Here is a 19,880-nt window from a genome sequence, read left to right as displayed (position 1 = left end):
TTCTTGGAGATGTATATTGGGTAAATATCAATTTTGTATGTTTATGTTGCGTATTTTATTGTGATATAGTAGTTAAACTATGTTGTTATTTCCAACTGTCTCTGGCGAGTGTTTTTCCTACCGTGTTTTGATGCGAGTGTTTCATTCAGAAGGGAGATGTGAAGGCACGCTTCTCTCGTTACTTGCACTGCAGCATGCCTAGCGTAGTATTGATTGGGAGACGCAGGTGACTGAGTGGAAACCCTAACACAAACACTGTTAACCCTGGTGTGGAGAAAACTTTGAGAACAGAAGCAGCCGGAGGCATGGCTTCAACATTGAAACCAATAACTTTAAAAGAAATTTCATCCCGGCTGTCATCTATTGATTCTCAATAGATAGAACAAAACTCTGTAAGGAAAACGCATATACGCCGTACTTAGAAGAGAAAAATTAGGCGATGTTGTTCGTATTTAGGCGGAAAAGTTATCTTTAAAATGTGACGTACATATTTTTCCATTTTCTAAAACTTTTTTTTTTTTTGTTGTTGTTGTTAAAGAAATGGAAAACGTATGTGATTAATAAATTAGTACACTGGCAGATATACTCACAGATGGTCTCCATATCAATGCAATAAAATTATTATTATTATTTTCCTATTTATAAGATTTCATTAGTAGCATAACATGAGTGTGGCACAAGTTGGCTCTTGATTCCAAAGATTCAAGATAAGTTCCCTTGTGTTTGTGTGGCTATCGTACGCGTCTATGACGTGAGAGACCCGGATTCAATTCCCGGCGTAGCTTATGTAAAAAAAATGAAATGAAATCTTTAAGTTTTACGTCCCACGGTTATGCCGTTAGGCTAAAGGAGACGGTGATGATGAGGAGTAAAATGGTGGAATGAAGAAAGTGGGAGGAAACGGGAGAACCCCGACAAAACCCACGAGCACGGTGTTTGTCAACCACAAAGTTCACACGGCGCGAGCTGGGATCGAACCAGGGACCCGGCACCGGAGGTGAACGCTCTACCACTGAGCCACCTCGTCCCCCGGTAGCCTATGTAGTCCGGGTCCCACATTAAGCCGTAGATCTTACCTCTCATATAATCTCATTTCTGAACGGGACGCTAAATTCAAATCTAATTAACTCAAACACCTAACAGTATTAATTATAAAATTCCGGTCCAAATTTAATCCCTTGTCGCCAGTAGCCCCAAAAAACCTACGTACGCATTTTTTTTAAAAAATTGAATTTCAGAAAGAAATTTTCAAATTATTTTAGATTTAAGGAATTTGTGAGAGGAATGTTCTATCAAATTGCTTTTTGAAAACGTGCAAAATTTCATTGTCTTACTACAAAACATTACTTTTAAATTTTGTATTGATCTACGTTTCATGACCTATGCAAAACGACTATTATTAACCTCTACGGATTATGGTATTCGAAAAGTGATCTTTTACCTTTAAATAAAGAACAATGCAATTTCTGGAAAGTCACTGTCGTTTTATGAGCAATACAAATTGTATAATAAAATAATACATATTGCAAATGTAATCTTTAAAACCGAAAGGAAGAGTAACAAATTAAATATATTTGTTAGCAAAAGTACCATTCTGTTAAACCTTGTAAAATTTTGGTATGCAAAATTTCATACGGTCATAAAAAAAAGAAAAAAGAAAGAAAAGAAAAAAAGAAAAAGAAAGAAACATGTGGCAGTTACCCAAACATTATGACTACTCCAGAAAGCTCCAATGTAGGCATAGTGTAGCAAATAGTCTGTGAATAACGCGTATTTTCATTAAATAATTAATATAATTTGGGATCGAAATCTCAACCTTCCGTCAAATTATGTGTTTCGCCCTTAACTCTTTGTTCCTTCTTTCCATATAGAACATAAGCATGTGTTTATCATGATTAGGGCTCGGAAGTTGAAGACCTAAAACTTGCCTAAAAATGACCTATAAAAAGACCCAAAAATATTTAAAAAAAAACACCTAAAAATTGGAAAAAAGGACGTAAAAATAAGACCCAATTTAATCAGAATTACTTATGATGCTCAAGAAATACAAGCTTCTGGTAGGTTAACGATCTGTCCTTCTTCCACAAACTGATGTACAAACTAAAATAAGAAAACTTCCTCACCCTCAGCCCCCATTCTTGCTGAAGAACATTGTTACGCCTCTTTATCTGACTTGTGATTGTTGCAGTTCTGGTCTTATCAGTCCACTCGTTGAAGAATGTCTTATCATTGGAATTTTCTTTATTAAAGAAAAGATGTTTAAGAGGTGGTGGTGATCCGAGTTAATGGCCAGTAAATTTATTGTCGAAAGATAAAGTAAAAAAAAAAACAAAAAAAAAACGTTAAGACCTATAAAGCTTTAAAAAACAACAATAAACAAAAACGCAGAAAAAGGCAAAATAGCACAAATAAAATCCACCATTTTCTGGCTTACAATGACCCAAAATAAACATAGCCTCGTCTTCGGGCACTCGTATAAAAGATAATTTCTCCTCAACTTCCGGGCCCTAATCATGATATTCAACAAATAATGTCAATATAGTATGATCTTATGTTTTCTGAAGCAAATTGTTTTCTCTCACTTGTATGGTAGGCATTTTGGATAGTCTGTAAACCAATTGAAAGATTTGATTCGATTTTAGCATCCGTTTCAGCAGCGAGGCTATATGAACTTACAGCTTAACGTGGGATTCAAACCACGAGAGTTCCTGTAGGATTTCGAATCCGGATCTTCCACCCCCAAAGGCACCCATTATAACCGCTTAGCCACCCGGAAGCTCACCATTTTAAAGATACTACACCTTGATACATTCGCTCCTAAAATGTATTCTAATTCCATGACCAAATAAATATCAGGGTGAATGAAAACCTTATTGTGCTTATCGTATTCCAATATGTTGTTATTATCATTATTATTTGTAAAGTATGCAGTTGCAGTAAAAGTAATCGAATAGTAGAATCAGAATGATTAGAGTTTGTCTTTGGAATACATGGTCTCGAGTTCAAAACCAGTAGGAGCAATAGAATTTCTGATGTTAATCTTATTATCGTGTAGCAGTTGAAGTGTTATTTGAACGCAGATGTAGGGAACTTCCGTCTACAAAGCCAGTATATAAGAAAGGAACAGCATATATATGGGTGTGGGGGTGGATGGGTGGAAGAGAGAGAGTTTAGTGTTGCTTTCTCCAGCAAGGCTATACGAGACAGGGACCTACACCTTAATGTGGAATCCAATCTACACGAGCTCCGAAATAATGGGAGAAGAAGATATCCAATAGAACATGCAATACCAGAGAATTTCGTCTAGATTAATATTATTATCCTCACTAGCTGAACTTGCGCTATTTCCAGAGCCCACAATTCTAATATGAGCGTGAATCTTCTTCCCACTTCTCACTATATCTGTGCAAGCTCCTTTACAGACTCAACTAAAGGACAGAAGGACTCTCAAAGGAAGTGAATTGCTATAGACAAATATATAAATGAAGTATTTTAATATATAGAATGTTGAATGGAATTTGTGGCAAACTTGTGTAAGTGATAGATGATACCAAATGCATTATATATATGTAATTCCATATCCGAGTATACCTCATCGTGGGTCCACAAGCCTTCGAAGTTACCAACTAGCAATATGTTTTGCCGTTCAGATTAAAGCAAAGTGCCTAAAACGTCCAGCAGCCCTCTATATATGTAGCTCTTCTATTGGTTGTCTTTCACAAGGGTATCAACCTAATGACATTATTAAAGTAATAGGGTCATAACGACACCTAAATTGTGAAATAGAAAAATAACGAGTTTTTTTTAAAAAAAAAAAGAAAACAATGAGAACTGGGAAATCTACACAAAATGTGGAATCGACCAGCGAAAACGGCACGTTTCTAGCACTTGTGATCTTCAATTTCTCATTGTCGGAAGGATTGGCCACAAACATACGTATAAACGTATCATTTTAATATGCAGATACTTCCTGAGCATCCCTAAAAAGTAGAGTAAAGGAATAACGGTCTTCTTTTTTAATATTCAATTAGAACTGAGTAATCTACATAAAATTTGTAATCGATCAGTGAAAACGGCATATTTCTAGAATCTATGGTTCCCGAGAACTCACTATCGAAAGGATTGACCAGAAACATACAAACTTTCCTTCATCACGAACATATAAACGTAGCATTTTAATAGATAGATTATTTGTACTGGTACTTACACGGGAAGGTCGCACAAGTTGTCGCTCAAGTCTGATTGCCACATAGCACATCTGACAGAGCATCGTAAGAAATGAAGATTGTATGGTCCAGAAGGATAGGAGCTACGGGGCTTCAAAATTTGAGTATCCAAAAAATTATATCATGGAATTATGTACGTTTACAGTAAACATCTTGAAACCCGTCAAAGCAATCAAAACAAAAGTTGCACAATATAATGAGAACAAAATACTTTACCGAAAACTACAAACAGTGTTGCCATAGGTGAAGGAGTGCTGCCAACTCAGTATAAAAGTATTTTGTGTGAAATAGCACCATGTACAACTGTGCACAAATTTAAAATGCACTATTATCAACAAACATTACATTGAAATGTAGTGGTATAGTGTTTAACACTGTTGGAGCTACGTGTGCTGAAAATAATCAATGGAGAAGTCTGATATGTGGCGACAGATAGTAATAAAAGAATGAATTAAAGAAAAGTGAGGGTTTTGCATTATATTTCTGTAGTCCCGGTGAATAAGCAGATAACTCGCTAAACCAGCGTTTCCCAACCGGTGTGCCGCGGCACACTAGTGTGCCGTGAATATAACGCTGGTGTGCCGCGAGGAAATCAACACAAAATTATTAATTCTACAGCAATCAAATTGCAAAACATAAGGAAAAATGTATATTTGTATTTCATATTACTATGAACCTCTACTATGAATCTACAATTTTAAGTTTCGTACCGTGTTATATTTTTCTGTATATTTTTAAAGTTGAAAAAAGTATTTGTTATCATTCTTATGACCATTATTGCTTCTTTATTGTTGCAGACTATATCGTAACTTGAAATTTTAAAATATCATTCATTCCTTTTGACAAAGCAATGTATGCATACAAATTACCTACATTTGTGTTTAAAAGTGAAAGAGATTTGTTTGTTCGTTCGTTATTTAGTGATCTTCCTTCCTAGTGAAAGATTGGATACAGTTTTCGAAAAAGAAAGCACATTTAAAAAAAAAAAAAACTAAGTCCAATATTTCATTGCAATTGTTTTATATTTTTAAATTATATTGAAAAATTAGCATAATGATTTACCACGGGGGAAAACCAGTAATCGAGCTTTATTCTCTGTGAGAAGGAGATCAGCAATCACAAAAAAAATACCACAGTATTTTATATTTGCAAATGATAATATCTATGAGTGTGCCGCAAGTTGAAAAAGGTTGGGAAACGCTGCGCTAAACCAAAATGATATGTGCGAGGAAAGAAACACGTGTTTTCTAATTCTGTGAAATGGTTCTCCAGATTATCTTATCAATAATTGGAAGAGTGTTTTCTTGGTTTATGTCTTTCGTGTTAAGTGACATTTTATTTATTTTATTTTATTTTATTTTTTTACTTCTGCTCCTACATGGCATATGATTATGTTTGTACACTGCAATATTACCATATTCACATTAGAAATATAATTATTTTATTATTACCTCATTTCGTTTTTAGTCGGCCCGCATAGTCGTGTGGTCTGGAAGGCTAGAGAACCAACATACTAGGGATCGCGGGTTCCAATCTCGCCTCGTAAATGTTTTTGTTGTACTTTTCACCTTACATTTCATTGTTATCTTCCTCTATCATAGTGGTTCGGATCTCACTTTACACTATAGCTCCCGTCCTATATAGCTTCGGAGCTGACACAGGACGTAAAAATGGCATCACTCAATTTCAATGTATCAATATTTCAAATGCATCAAAATTTTGTGACACTGCTAACATTTTGCTACGTTATACTATCGGTGTTATGCATTTGAACTAAATTCATAGAATGAGACCCAGATTCCTTTATTACCATCTGTTGCCACATATCAGAGTTTTCCATTGGATATTTTCAGCATCTAGCTCCAACAGTGTGTAACACTGTACCACTACACTTCACTGTTATGTTTAATGATAATAGTGCATTTTAAATCTGCGCACACTTATATATGGTGCTATTTGAAAAAAAATCTGAGTTGGCAGCACTGCTTCACTTATGACAACACTATATGTGGTTTTCTATAGGGTATTTTGTTCTCATTATATTGTGCAACTTTAGTTTTGATTGCTTTAACGGTTTTCAAGATATTTCCTTTAAACGTACATAATTCCCTAATATATATTTTTTAGATATTCATATTTTAAAGCCCCGTAGCTCCTATCTTTCTGGTCCATAACACCTTAAATTCCGCTCATTTTCATTTCTCAGGATGCTCTTTCACATGAGTTATGTGGCAATCAGATTTGAGCGACAACTTGTGGGACCTCTCCGTGTTAGTAGTAGCAATATAGATTTCTAATAATTTTGATGTAATAATTGGGTGGAAAGTTTAGAAAAAACTTAACGCTTTGAAGAGTGAGCGCCTTTTGTTAGTTTTATGGCTTTCCATTAAGAAAAGTTGTAGATTATAATAGCGTGATATCACATTTGAAGAAATGTGCTACAGAGTTATCATTACATATGTGTCAAAACACCCTTATAGAACCCATTTTCCTTTCTGTATTATCCTAAAAAAATCAATAAAAAAATATAGATTAAAGAATTTCATATTAGATATTAAAATATACTATTGTACTTGTCACAGTTGTCACAAGTAGATAAAATACTATTCGTGACTATTTTTTGCTGCGTAATATTGGTAATAGTGGAGATAGTTATTGCTTTTCGTTGGTATGTTTCGTTCTTTTACTTTTACCCATTTCAATGCAAAGATGGTTAATTTTTCCATTAATGTTCGTGTGTAATTTACTTTGGGACGTTTGAGTCCACAAGAAGATATTTTCCACAATTCATTAGAGATGTAGGGGCTTTTTTAATTTTTTTTTTTTTTTTTTTTTTTTTTAGAGAAAAAACAAGTTATTTTCATGGCTCTTTTGTCTGGGAAATTTTGTTCTTTTCTAAACATTTGAATTTTATTGAATTATAATACTAGGCTTATGTTGCACCTTTCTTTACACATTATAACAGAAAACAAAAAAATTAGGAATGATCCAAAAAATGATCAAAAGATTGCGATCTTGGCCATGAATTTTCTGAATGATCAAAAAAAATGCATTAAATGATTGTGATCTTGATCAATAATTAGTTTCTGGATCAGGGGATAAAAGTTTTGAGCGGCCCTAAATCGTGTTTTTGTATTTTATACGGAATAAGCACATCATACTAAGTTAAGTGCCAGACGTAAGGCATGCAAGAAAATTTTTGATTGAAATATATTGAATCATTTGATTCATTTTTGGATCAGGGACCACAACCTTTTTGAACGGCCCCTAAATCGAGTTTTCGTTTTTTTTTTTTTTTTAACGAAATAAGCACATCATACTGAGTTAAGTGATAATTTGTATTTGGCTACAGTGTATCTAGTTCTCCAGATATAAGGCATACATGAAATTTTTGCCTGAAATATATTGGATCTTTTGATCGAAAAATACTTGATTACTGTTTTCTGAAGATAAGAAAAAAAACCACAAAACCATGAATCAAAAAAAAATCGGTCATGGATAGGAAAGAAAGAGTGATTTGAAGGAACGCGGTGCGTTTTCTAATTCCAACGAATTATTTGTGAAGATTCTGGGTAATGCTGAGCGACACGAATCTTTCATTAAGAAGTTTAATACTGCTACCAATAACTGTTCTGAAAATGTTATAGATTTCATGCAATGAAATTATCATCTATAATTTATACATAAACTCAACCTTCAGTTAGAAATGTTTTCGGAGATAAAGACACGTGCGTGTGACGAGTATACATTTACATAACAGCCAAATTAATTTATTGATGCCAGTAAAGGTTGAGGGGGGAAAAGTTAAAAACACCATCCACAAGTTTCCTATTTGAATCATATTGACATGATAGAGCATCGTACCAAATAGCCGCTTATGGGTTTAATTTTGTAAACTGAACTTATATGAGATTAATATTAAGAATACTATAAGCTCGAAATAAAATATTACCAGAACGAAATTTTATATATATCATTTGTTTCTTGGTTAATAATACTGCTTTCTCGCTGTCGCTTTGAATTTAGGCAACTCGTAAAAGGAGCATAACATATAACTTCCAGATACATCGTACGGTTGTTAGGCAACCAAACTGATGCTTGTGATATGCTGACTTGCATAACTTACATTTGTTTGTAACTGATGCAGTGCCAGTTTGATAAACATTCAAGATAATCAGCCCCGGACGACATGTAGAACCCAGAAGTGCTGAATTTTGTACAAATGCATTTAATTGCTGAGTCCACTGCAGGAGAAGAATGGTGGTATTTGAATAAGAAAATTATAAAAGGCGAAAATTTCCGTTTTCCCCAGAAAATATTGAAAACCCTGGTTCGATTCCCGGCAGGAGTTCGTGTGGTTTGGATTCCGCGTTAAGCTGTAAGTCCACGTCTCATATAGCCTCATTGCTGAGAGGGACGCTAAACTCAAATATAACTAACTTTCTCAAAAAAAAAAAAAAAATCCCGGCTTTTATGGAGAGAAAACCTTCACCCGAAAAAATATCCGGCTTACTTTTGCATTCCTACTATTAATGCACTTCCATATTTCGTTGCAACACAGCACAGTAATTTAAAATTTTATTCAGATGAATCCTATATCAGTGAAGAACAAGTGAGTTTCATAACACAATGCGAAACCATGGTAGACTTCCGGAAATTATGGAAACTATGTGAATTCAATACTCAAATTTGAAATACTACAACTATAACTACTGTTTGCAATAGAGTAATAAGATCAAAGATAGAACCTGTTCCTCGGACTCTGAATCAATATCCAAATGTCATTATTGTCCGTCTTTATCGTTTCCGTTCTACAGCGATAAAAGTTGAAACGGAAAATCGTTAATTTGAACCACTTTTGGTTTGAGTAGAGGGTTAACAGAGGACGTGAAACCTATTTTTGGGGCGCTGAGTCGATTGCAAGAAACAATATCTCGATATCTTCTTCTGTTTTTGCTCTGATACCTGTTGAAAGACGGACAATGCCTTTGTGTCAAATTTAATTGTTACTGTTAAATCGATACCCAATAACTAAGAAATCGTGAAATGCAATGAATATCTTTCTCAGATAATTCCAAGATATCCATTTATTTCTGGATGAATTGCTTTGTTTGGAGGTCGTTGTTTCTTTCGTTATTATAATGACCTCTTTGAAAAAAAAAAACTTCTTGTTTTTAGAGATGCATGCGAGACGAAACACGCTTTGTAGAATTCTAGAGAAGGTCTTGACGTGTTTTTGAGATGTTATTCATTTTTTCTCGGTTCATCATCTAAATCAATCAAATTATAATTGAGTCGAAGACTTATTCTTTCAGCCAGTGGCGGATCTAGAACGTAAGAAACTGGGGGAAGCCAGAACCCACAATATGATAGATATATCATGAGTTTACTATAAACTTTCAAAAGTATATAAATAACAGCTTAAGTTAGTTTCCGTCAGAAAAAACTGGGGGACTAGGCCCCACCGGCCCTGGGCTAGACCCGCTACTGAATGAGGAACATATTGACAACAAACTTATTCACTAACAAGGAAAGTACTTCGGTTCGAACGGGTGAATACGCACAAAAAGCAAAGCATGTGTAATTTTAGCAGTCCGGAAGTAACCAGTCATGTCTGTTTTTCTGCAAGATGCTGTAAGCGTCCACAAGAGCAGGGCAAGGTAGATCACATGCCAGGGCGTCTATAAAGTTTCACTGTGGTCCATTTTTGCGAAAACGGTTGGATGGATGGAAAAATCAGTGCACACGTATCGATTATTCTAGGAGCACACATTTTGAATGAAAAAGTTGTATCCCAGGGTCCCCCGAAGAGTCACAGACAGGGTTCAACCAAAATTGTCAAATGATAAGGAGGGGGGGTCAAGTAGTATATCGTTGGAAAGGTATTGTGTAAAGAAACAAGTTCCTGTACCTTCAACAAAATTGTGACGTTCGTTTGTCTGCAATATTCAAACTTTCCTCATGCGAAGAACTAGCGTTTTCAGCTTCACTGTTGGGAGTAGTGTGGCGGGACATGTGGGTTCTATCTGCCACCATGTAGTGCGAGCTATTGGTGCAAGTTTGCACCATCTTGCAGACAGGGTACTTACACTATTCATACTCTTTTTCTCTATGCTTATTTGTTCGGTCGAGCTCACGTACTTTCCTGGACGACCAAATACGCACAAACATGAACGCACGTGTAATGTTAGCACCCGTCAAGTAAACTATAATGTCCGTTTTACTGCAGGCTGGTGTGAACGTCTATAACAACACGTAACATACCGACGCGTCTATAAAATCTGACCCCGGGCCGTTTTGGGGGAAACGTTTGGGTAGATGGAAGCACACTATTCCCTTATTTTTCGGGGCACACATCTTGAATGGAAACTATTGCCTCAGATAAATCCGTAGGGTCCCAGACAGGGTCCACCTCACGATTTGAAAATGGTAAGGTGGGTGAAGTAGTATATCGTTTGAAACGTATTGTGAAAAGGAAAGAGCTGCAACATGTTACTGAATTCTCTATGTCTGTGTGTCTGTCTGTTTGTCTGTTATTTGCTATTTTTTTCAATTTTGAACCCTGCATTCGATAGAGCATCAAAAAATACCAGAGAAAGTGATTAAATGTTTCGCGTCACTCTTACCATTCCCGAGATATTGGTCAAAAATGACCGATTTCCAGAGATTTAAGGAGCTTATCTGGGAACCGTAAGTCATAGAAAGTTCATATTGGTGTTGATCAATATCTAAGAGGATTGTAAATATTTTGGTACCAAATAGTAACCGGTGGCCACTGTCCAACTGGCCACTGGTTTTGCCAATGTCCAGTTGGCCAGTGACCAACAATTAATGTCGGTACCAGCATGTTTACCATCCTCTTAGGTATTGATTAACACCAATATCATCTCTCTATGACTTACCGTTCCCGTGATATTGGCCAAAAATGGCCAATTTCTACATATGTAAGGAGCCATAGCTCGGGAACCATAAGTTGTAGAGAGATAATATTGATGTTGATCAATACCTAAGAGGATTATAAATATTTTCATACCAAATAGCAACCGTTGGTCACTGGTTTGGCAGTGGCCAGTTGGATAGTGGCCGTCAATAAATATCCGTACGAAAATGTTTAACATTCTATTAGGGATTGATTAAACCAATATCATCTCTCTATGACTTACCGTTTCTGTGATATTGTCCGAAAGATAGTTCCGATTTCGGGAGATTTAAGAAGCCGAAACTCGGGAACCATAAGTCACACAGAGATCATATTGCTGTTGATCAATACCTAAAAGGATGGTGAACATTTTGGTACCAAATAGCAACCAGTAGCCACTGATTAACTGTCTACTGGTCAACTGGCCACCGTTTCCCAGATATTGGTCAAGTTCGAATTTATAGATATTTAAGCAGCCATATCTCGAGAACTGCAAGTCATAGAGAGATGATATTTTGCTATTTTTTGCGAGAAAGAGAAGAAGGTGCGGATAAAAAGATTTACTTTTATATCAAGGAACAATGACAGTTATCCTTCCCGTTCCATCCTTCCATTCTTTTCAAGTTCGTTCTGGCAATGCCATTGGAACATTCTCAACTGGTTTTTCGTGGAAACTAATGGAGATACATAAATAACACCAGCACAGCTAAACAGAACAATATTTCAACTACCAACTGTCATTTTTCCACATAGTTCCTACCATTCGTTTTGCACTTTTGCCAACGATGAACCACAGCCTGTACGCCGCGCTTGTAAAAATCGGAACCAGCTGAAGCTAACTACTACTTTACAGTTTTGACAACAGCTTCGGTCTTGAAAAAGTTCGCCACATTCAGCTTTGTACACAATTATCTGGTCGTTATCAGGCGATCAGCACGGAAGAGTTGATCAAGACGCTTTTCATTACGAGGGATGACAGCTGTGCAGGGTCGACCGGGCTGTGGCTTCTCATGAACACTCTTTTCACCACCTTGAAAATGACGTACTCATCGCCTCACATTGCTCACGTCTATTGTATCGTCTTCATAAACCTTTACCAAGCGTCGATGGATTTCAATCGGCGCACTTCCTTCAGCAGTGAGGAATTCAATCACACATCGTTGTTGTATATGCACGTTCATATCAGGCTCAGGCTCCATTTTGGAACACTCCTATGCTGGCGCCAACTACCGCAGAACAACGGGACCAGCTGCAAATAAAAGAGGAAGGTTCAAGCATTAGCACTACACCAACGACATCTGGCACAGACATACAAAGTCAACACACACAAAAAAATAAGAGGCATTAATTTCGGAACGACCCTCGTATGTTAATTCAGTTTTTTTCAGTGCAGTTTTTTTTAAATCTTTTGTCTAGCAAGTACAATACACAAAACATGCAAGTCTTGGTTCAATTGTGTTTCCTTCCCTTACGCAAAATGATCTCCGAAGTGCATTATTTATTTTATTTAAGGAGGAAGACCACTAAATATTTTTCAAAAGCTAACAATTTTTCTTTTGCCCGTTTTTCGTAAGTGAAAAGAGATAATGAAATGCAATTTACCACAATCATAGATAATGTTATTCTACACCCGAAAATATGAATTTTAGGATTAATCAATATTGCCATCCATAGAAATTATAGTGGGGCAAAATATAAATTATCCAAAAATCTAGGTTACGACAGCGACTAGAGAAATGAACTCAACGGTAGCTGATGACTTATCATGTTGTCTTGGTTCCTTGTTAACCACTTTTTAGGCAATATTTGTATTTATTTTGTAATAACTTATGTATTTATTTTGTAATAAATGCAAAATGTAACATAGACCTAATGCCAAATGTTTTCTGTTCTCCATCTTACAATAATCCCGTTTTTTTTTTTTTTTTCATTGTTTCAGGAAGAGGATAATTCAACATTCCGAGGATGCATACGTGTTCATATGAATTTGTGCCGTCCAATCAGTGTAGTAGCGGGGACTCGACCACCTTCCATTTACGATATCCTCAAAGATGACGAGACACTTGAAAAGACGTTCACGTCGTTTTACTTGCCAAGGGACACAGTCAAAGCGCTTCATATTACAAGGTGAGATGGTTTACAAATCTACATGACGATAATACTGTAACATATGAAAGAGCTTACACTGGTTTTTGTTTCCAGGCATGAAACCATTAGTGTGAAACTACTCTGATTGGGAGCTGTTTATTTACTTGTATTCTAGCAAACACAGTAACATTTGGTGTAAAAGGTCAATCCTCGTAAAGTGGTCAAAAATTATAAGTTAGCATTTGTCTCCTGGAGAACTTTTTACCTTGCGCATGATTAATCTTTTATCAACATGTGTAAAGAACTATTACATGTATATGCAAGGTCCTAACTGTCTGAGTTGCTTCGTTTCGTTACTTGTTATGTGTTTACGTGATGTTATTGGGTAAGGCGGTTTTGTCAGGCCCGTATTTAGGTAAGTGCTATTCTGTGCTCGAGCACAATGCGGCAGAATTTAGGGGGCGGCAAAATTTTGGAATTTTTTTATGATTCACAATCAAGTAATATTTAAAATTAGCAACCCACAGAGTCCCGCGCAAGCGCGAGAAAATATGCTAGTTTGCTCTAATTACAGTAGTTACTAATTAGCTAGCTTATCTGAATATTTTTAAAAAGTCATCCTCTCCCACCCCACTCCAACGGATAAGGATGAACTAGAACATCATGAAAACTAATACCGTTGAACTCAACGACCTCGAAAACTATGAATTCAACACTAATATCTGTCGTTTTCGATTACTTTTAAAATTCGTACTCTCCCTGAAGCGTGGACTATGACCTTGAAGTTGAATTGTATTAAAACTGTCACTATTCGTCTCAGCGACCCCAAAAACTATGAATTCAACTCTAATATTTGTCGTTTTCGATTATTTATAAAAATTCCCCATGCTATTCTTTAGCTGGTATGTTTGTGAAATCACGGTTTGTTTTCTTGTTTGAGACACGAGTTTGTGCGGGGGGCGGGAAACTATTTACAGCAGAAGGGCGCACAATATAGAAATACGGGCCTGGGTTTTGTGCATTAGTTTACAGGGTTGCGAGAATACAGGAGAAGTAAAGTCGGTACACATAGTCCATTCAGTGAAGCCAACCTGAAAATTTACAAAATCCCATCTTGTGAAGCAGAAGTTCCCATTTTGTTCTTAAATTTCCACCATTACGCTAATTACAAAACATAAATAAATAAATAAACATTTAAAATGTGAAAAATGAACCTACTTTATGACACTTATTTTTTTTCAATATACGAGTGATTTATCTGTAAGCTTCGATCTTGTACATTTAGAAGTTATTAAGGAATAAGAATTTTCCTTATTTGAAAGTAAGAACTGAAAATGCTGACAAAAAACAAGTACATTTTGTTGTCAGAATGTAGTGTTGCAACCAGGAATTTTTGCCATGATCGTCTACTCAACGTAATGAAAATAGAAACAGTTTATTGTCCGCCGAAGAATTTCCAGTCATTTCATGTCGGATGTTTCCGAACTTGGTTGTTTCTCATTTGCTTTTTTTACTTTTTTCCATCAATTATTTTAGTTTTTTCATTTTTTAAAATACCAGAGCGCTTTTTTAAATAAAGGATACCAATTCATTGCACAAAATCACTTCCGTAGTAGAACGCACTTTTTGGTAACAGAATTTGACAATAAGACTGGTTTTTGGCGTTGGTCAGGTGTGTATATACAGGGTGACTGATAATTCGATGCATTCCTTGCAAGGAATACTCTACAAGTTACTTTGGATCATTTTCACCTATACAAACCGGAGGTCGCAAGTTAATAGTTTGTGAGTAATTTGCACGTGTGTGAATTCCTTGAAATTTGCCGGCTAACGAAAGGTACGCGAGAAAGTTTCATCCTTACCCACTTCTACATATCGTAAAGCGACGGAATTTTGCGTGTGTAATCTTGCATATCGATGTAGGTTACGTGGTAATGTACAGCTCGTAACTCTGCACCGTTGCTGTGTTATATGTTCGAACGTGAAGTAAGGTGTAGTGGTCCAAAATCCATTACTGCACTTCAGAAAGCAGCATGGCAACATCGCAGAAGTACTTGCCACTAGGAAATGACTACATGGTTGGGAAGAGGTGGAATGAAGATGGTGTGCGGTCAAGAGAAAACGGGAACTATGACGGATTCCATACCCCGGGTCGTGCATCTGTCTGGCCAACATTCGAGCAGTGAATCGGTGCGTTGTTTTCCAGAAGACGGACACCTATTGTCAGCATACCACACTCTAGGATTTTACAGAATCCCGCAACGCAAGCAACAGTGAGGCACAGTATATCTGATAATTGTAGTATCCTTTGCCTGCAAAGCAAGTAGTAATACCCCATGCTGATCCCAAGTAAACGAACTCATCACTTCGGTCGTTCAGAGTTGAACACGGACTTATTTTGGTGGTGGTACGTCGGCACGCTGTCATTGGTTTGATTAGGTTTTCCTGGTTTTCTTCACTCCCACCAGGCGAAGGTCGGGATGGTACACTCATGTCCAAAATTATTGTCGCATGTCTATAAATATGTTGTTGTAGGAATATAATTTGATAGCGAATTCGCCCGGTATTTCTTATAATGTTAGTATGTGTATAATCGGCAAAGACATGTATGTAGCAAATTTCATGTCAAAAGAGCAATAAATAAGAACAATAAAACGAAAATAAAACTTTCTTGTCCATTTAGCAACATTTTGTTTTACTCATTCTAATTTTCGTATTTATAATTCTTTTCCTATGAAATTCACACAAATATACATTTCCCGATTATACACATAGCATCAGTATTAAAAGTACCCTGCAAAATCATTATCAAATTATATTCTTACAAGAATACAGTTATAGATATACGACAATCATTTTGGACATGAGTGTACATTCTAGAAGGCCAGGGTCATTTCTTCCCTAACCCTGGTCACATCTAAAGGACCAATGTGACCCCGGAGTTGGAAATCCGAACCCTTCCCTTGAGTCATTTCCTTTCATAAATTCATAAATAAATAAATAGCAATCGAATACACGGTCGTACCACAAAAAAGGGAGTCCGTGTTAACTCTGAGTGACCAAAGTGGTGATTACATTTATTTGCGATCAGCATGGGGTATTGCTACTTGCTTTCCAGAAAAAGGGTATCACAATTACCAGGATATACTATGGCTAACTTTGCGTGCGTTGCGGGATTCTGTAAAATCCCAGAGTGTAGCATGCTGATAAAAGGTGTCCGTCTTCTGGAAAACAACGCACCCGTACACTGTTCGAATGTTGGCCAGACAGATGCACGACCCTGGGTATGGAATCCTTCATAGTTTGCATTTTCTCTTGACCGCACACCATCTTGATTCCACCTCTTCCTAACTATGCAGTCATTTTCTAGTAGCAAGCACTTCTGCGATGTTACCACGCTGCTTTCTGAGGTGCAGTAATATATATTTTGACCACTACACCTTGCTTCACGTTCGGACCTACAACACAACAATGGTGCAGAGTTACGAGCTGTACATTACCACATGACCTACACTCATCGTACACTCATGTACATCGATATGCAGGATTACACATCAAAATTTCGTCGCTCTACGATATGTAGAAGTGGGTCAGGATAAAACTTTCTCGCGAACCTCTCGTTAGCCGGCAAAATTTCAAAGAAATCACACATGTGGAAATTATTCAGAAACTATTGACTTCCGACCCTGGTTCATATTGGTGAAAATGTTCCAAAGTACTTGTAGAATATCTAGTTGTAAGGAATGCATCGAATTAATCTATATATATATACAGAGTGAAAGAGAACAAGACCGAAAAACTTCGGGATGTGATTCTACAGCTTAAAACAAGGAAAAAAGTTCAAATAAACATAGGTCCAACTCGGCGGCTTTTTCAAGCAGCAGCCGTGCGACATTTCGCCGGCCTCCTTCTGCTAAGGGCAATATCTGCCGAACAAATAGAGATATTAACGTCGGGTCAAAATAATGTAAAGAAAGTCATACTCCATCAAAATGATGGCGCAAACAGAAAAGAACAGAGCGAACTGCACAAGGGGACTCCCCAAAGAGAGAAGAGGATTCACCAAATGAAATGCAGTAGGAGACGTGGAAATTAATAATACATACAAACGCAAAATGACCTGGTTATGCTTAACGTACGTACTGAATGATCGATTAGAACGTGCAAATGATAATAATAATAATAATAATAATAATAATAATAATAATAATAATAATAATAAACTACTGCTACTACTACTATTACTACTACTACTACTACTACTACTACTACTACTACTACTACTACTACTACTACTAATAATAATAATAATAATAATAATAAGCGAATTATTGTTGTTGTTTTATTCTTGTAGACGGTGTGTACAGTCCTTGTTAGCAAAGTGTATCAACTGCATTACACATAGGGTAATAAAACTCAACAACTTTCCCCCCAATTCCGCAATTTTTTCTGTTTCGGAGATCGCTGTAGGCCAGGATTTCTCAATCTTTTCCCACCAACGCATATTATTAATTAGTACGCGTACCACAGGTTGAGAACCCCTGCTGTAGGCAACAATTTTCGTGAGCGATACCGTCATTGCGTTACCGACCGCTCAACAAACTACATATAAAACTTAAATACAAACCAATACTAGTTAAGAATGCTTCAAGAGTATTGCCAGAACGAACTTAAAAAGAATGGAGAGATGGAGCGGGAAGGATAACTGACATTGTTCCTAGATGTAAAAATAAATCTTTTTATCCGTACCTTCTTCTCTTTTCCCCAAAAATTAGCAAAATATCATCTCTCTATGACTTACAGTTCCCGAGATACGTCTCCTTAAATATCTAGAAATTGGTCACAATTTGGCCAATATCACGGAAACGGTAGGTCATAGAGAGATGGTATTGATGATAATCAATACCAAAGAGGGTGGTAAACATTTTGGTACCGATATTAATTGATGGCTACTGGCCAGCTGGTCATTGGACAAATCAGTGGCCAGTTGGACAGTGGACACCGGTTACTCTTTGGTACCAAAATGTTCACCATCCTCTTAGGTGATGAACAACAACAATATATCTGTATGACTTACGGTTCCCGAGATATGACTCCTTAAATCTCCGGAAGTCGGCCATTTTTTGGCCAATATCTCGGAAACGGTAAGAGTAACGCAAAAAATTTAATCACTTTCTCTGATAGTTTTTGATGCTCTATCGAATGCAGGGTTCAAAATTGAAAAAAGTCGCAAATAAGATACAGACGGACAGACAGACATACAGAATTCAGTAACGAACTTTTTAAGTTCGTTGAAAATTTACCTATTGTTGTGGAATAATAAAAACGTAAGATTCAGACCTAAGGTGGTACCAGTGAACATTCATCTATTCACAAGGTGACCAGAATTTTTACTTGCAGAAACGGGACGCATACGAATCGGAGACGGAGGAGGGGGGCTAAATATCTGACTTTCAGATTGCATTTTAGAACTGAGTAGTGCTTTTAATTTATACAATACACATGCAAAAGTGATAACACAGCGTTCCTAACTTAAGTACTACCCAACAATACTTCTAACTACTTGAACGCTCAGAATTCCGACTCAATTCCTACTTGAACCACAGAACACTCTATTCCCACTTGAACATTCAGAAGTTCCAGACACGGCTGAACCTTCCCAATGAGTGTTGGTATGGAAGAGTGTAGAATTTGCATTGACCATTTATATTTAGACTAATAATTACGGGACACTTGGGTCATTTTTGCTTAAAAACGGGACATTTAGGCGTCCCGTTTGAGAATCAGAAAAACTGGTACAACGGTTCAAAACAAGGGATGTCTGGTCACCTTGTCTATTCAATGAGTTACGACAGAGAGTACAAAATGCTACGTCGGTTTGCCAATATTAATAAACGACTCACCTACTTAATATAGCCAAAACAACAATACAATGATTTACGTCCAAGTTTTCAACACAAAGAAAATCCCGTATCACTCATTTCACTTTGTTACCGCTTAGGTCGCACAAGGCATTCAAAAGTAGGTGCTGAACTTGTAAGAACTGTCACAAGAGGAAGACTGTTATGGTTTGCTAAATAAAATAACATAAACTTCAAAATATGCGTACGCTTTGGTGGACAATTTAAAATACATTAAGATAATTATTGTTGAGTTAATTAAATCTTTGTTTTTGTACAATATTAGTTCATATAAGATGCTATTCAAGTCTACCATAAAGGGTTTCAAGGAAATGTTGGAACGAGCTTTGATATAAATTCAACCCATGAAACAAATTAGTATCAACTTCTTTCTTCTTACACAAACGCTGTCTTTTTGGAGAGGCGCACAGGAGCAATGTAAGCTCGCGTCTCGAATAATATTTAGTCTTTAAGTAAAGAAGGAAATAACATCCTTACAAGGAGTACTTAGGAAAGAAATTGTGAGGAGGATGTTTCTAATACAAGCAATAAATGACCCTTGAAATAAAATGAAATCTTGCAGTTTAACGTCCCACGATTATGCCCGTTAGGCTAAGGGACCTTTATTAGCTACTAGTGACGTCCTTGGGCTGCACCCCAATGGCATGTTTGTATAAAGGTAACCAAGAAAGTTCTGTCGCTTTTTTACCCACCAGCTTCGAACATCGACATGTCACCTAAAACGTA

General features: G+C 36.6%; 1 protein-coding gene across 3 annotated transcripts in view; it reads left to right on the top strand.

Annotated features, from left to right (window-relative positions):
* The window catches only part of LOC145687831 (ras association domain-containing protein 5-like), a 270,682-nt gene that overhangs the window by 227,871 nt on the left and 22,931 nt on the right, over positions 1–19,880 (top strand). For all 3 annotated transcript variants that reach the window (XM_081761284.1, XM_081761283.1, XM_081761285.1), the window contains one exon: positions 13,085–13,272. In XM_081761284.1, the coding sequence (XP_081617410.1) occupies positions 13,085–13,272 (188 nt within the window). The remainder of the gene's footprint in view (positions 1–13,084; positions 13,273–19,880) is intronic.

This window comes from Thermobia domestica, chromosome 6 (genome assembly GCF_964235325.1).
Source record: "Thermobia domestica chromosome 6, izTheDome1.hap1.1, whole genome shotgun sequence".
Taxonomy (NCBI): Eukaryota; Metazoa; Arthropoda; class Insecta; order Zygentoma; family Lepismatidae; genus Thermobia; species Thermobia domestica.
This window is presented reverse-complemented; position numbering and strand designations above follow the sequence as displayed.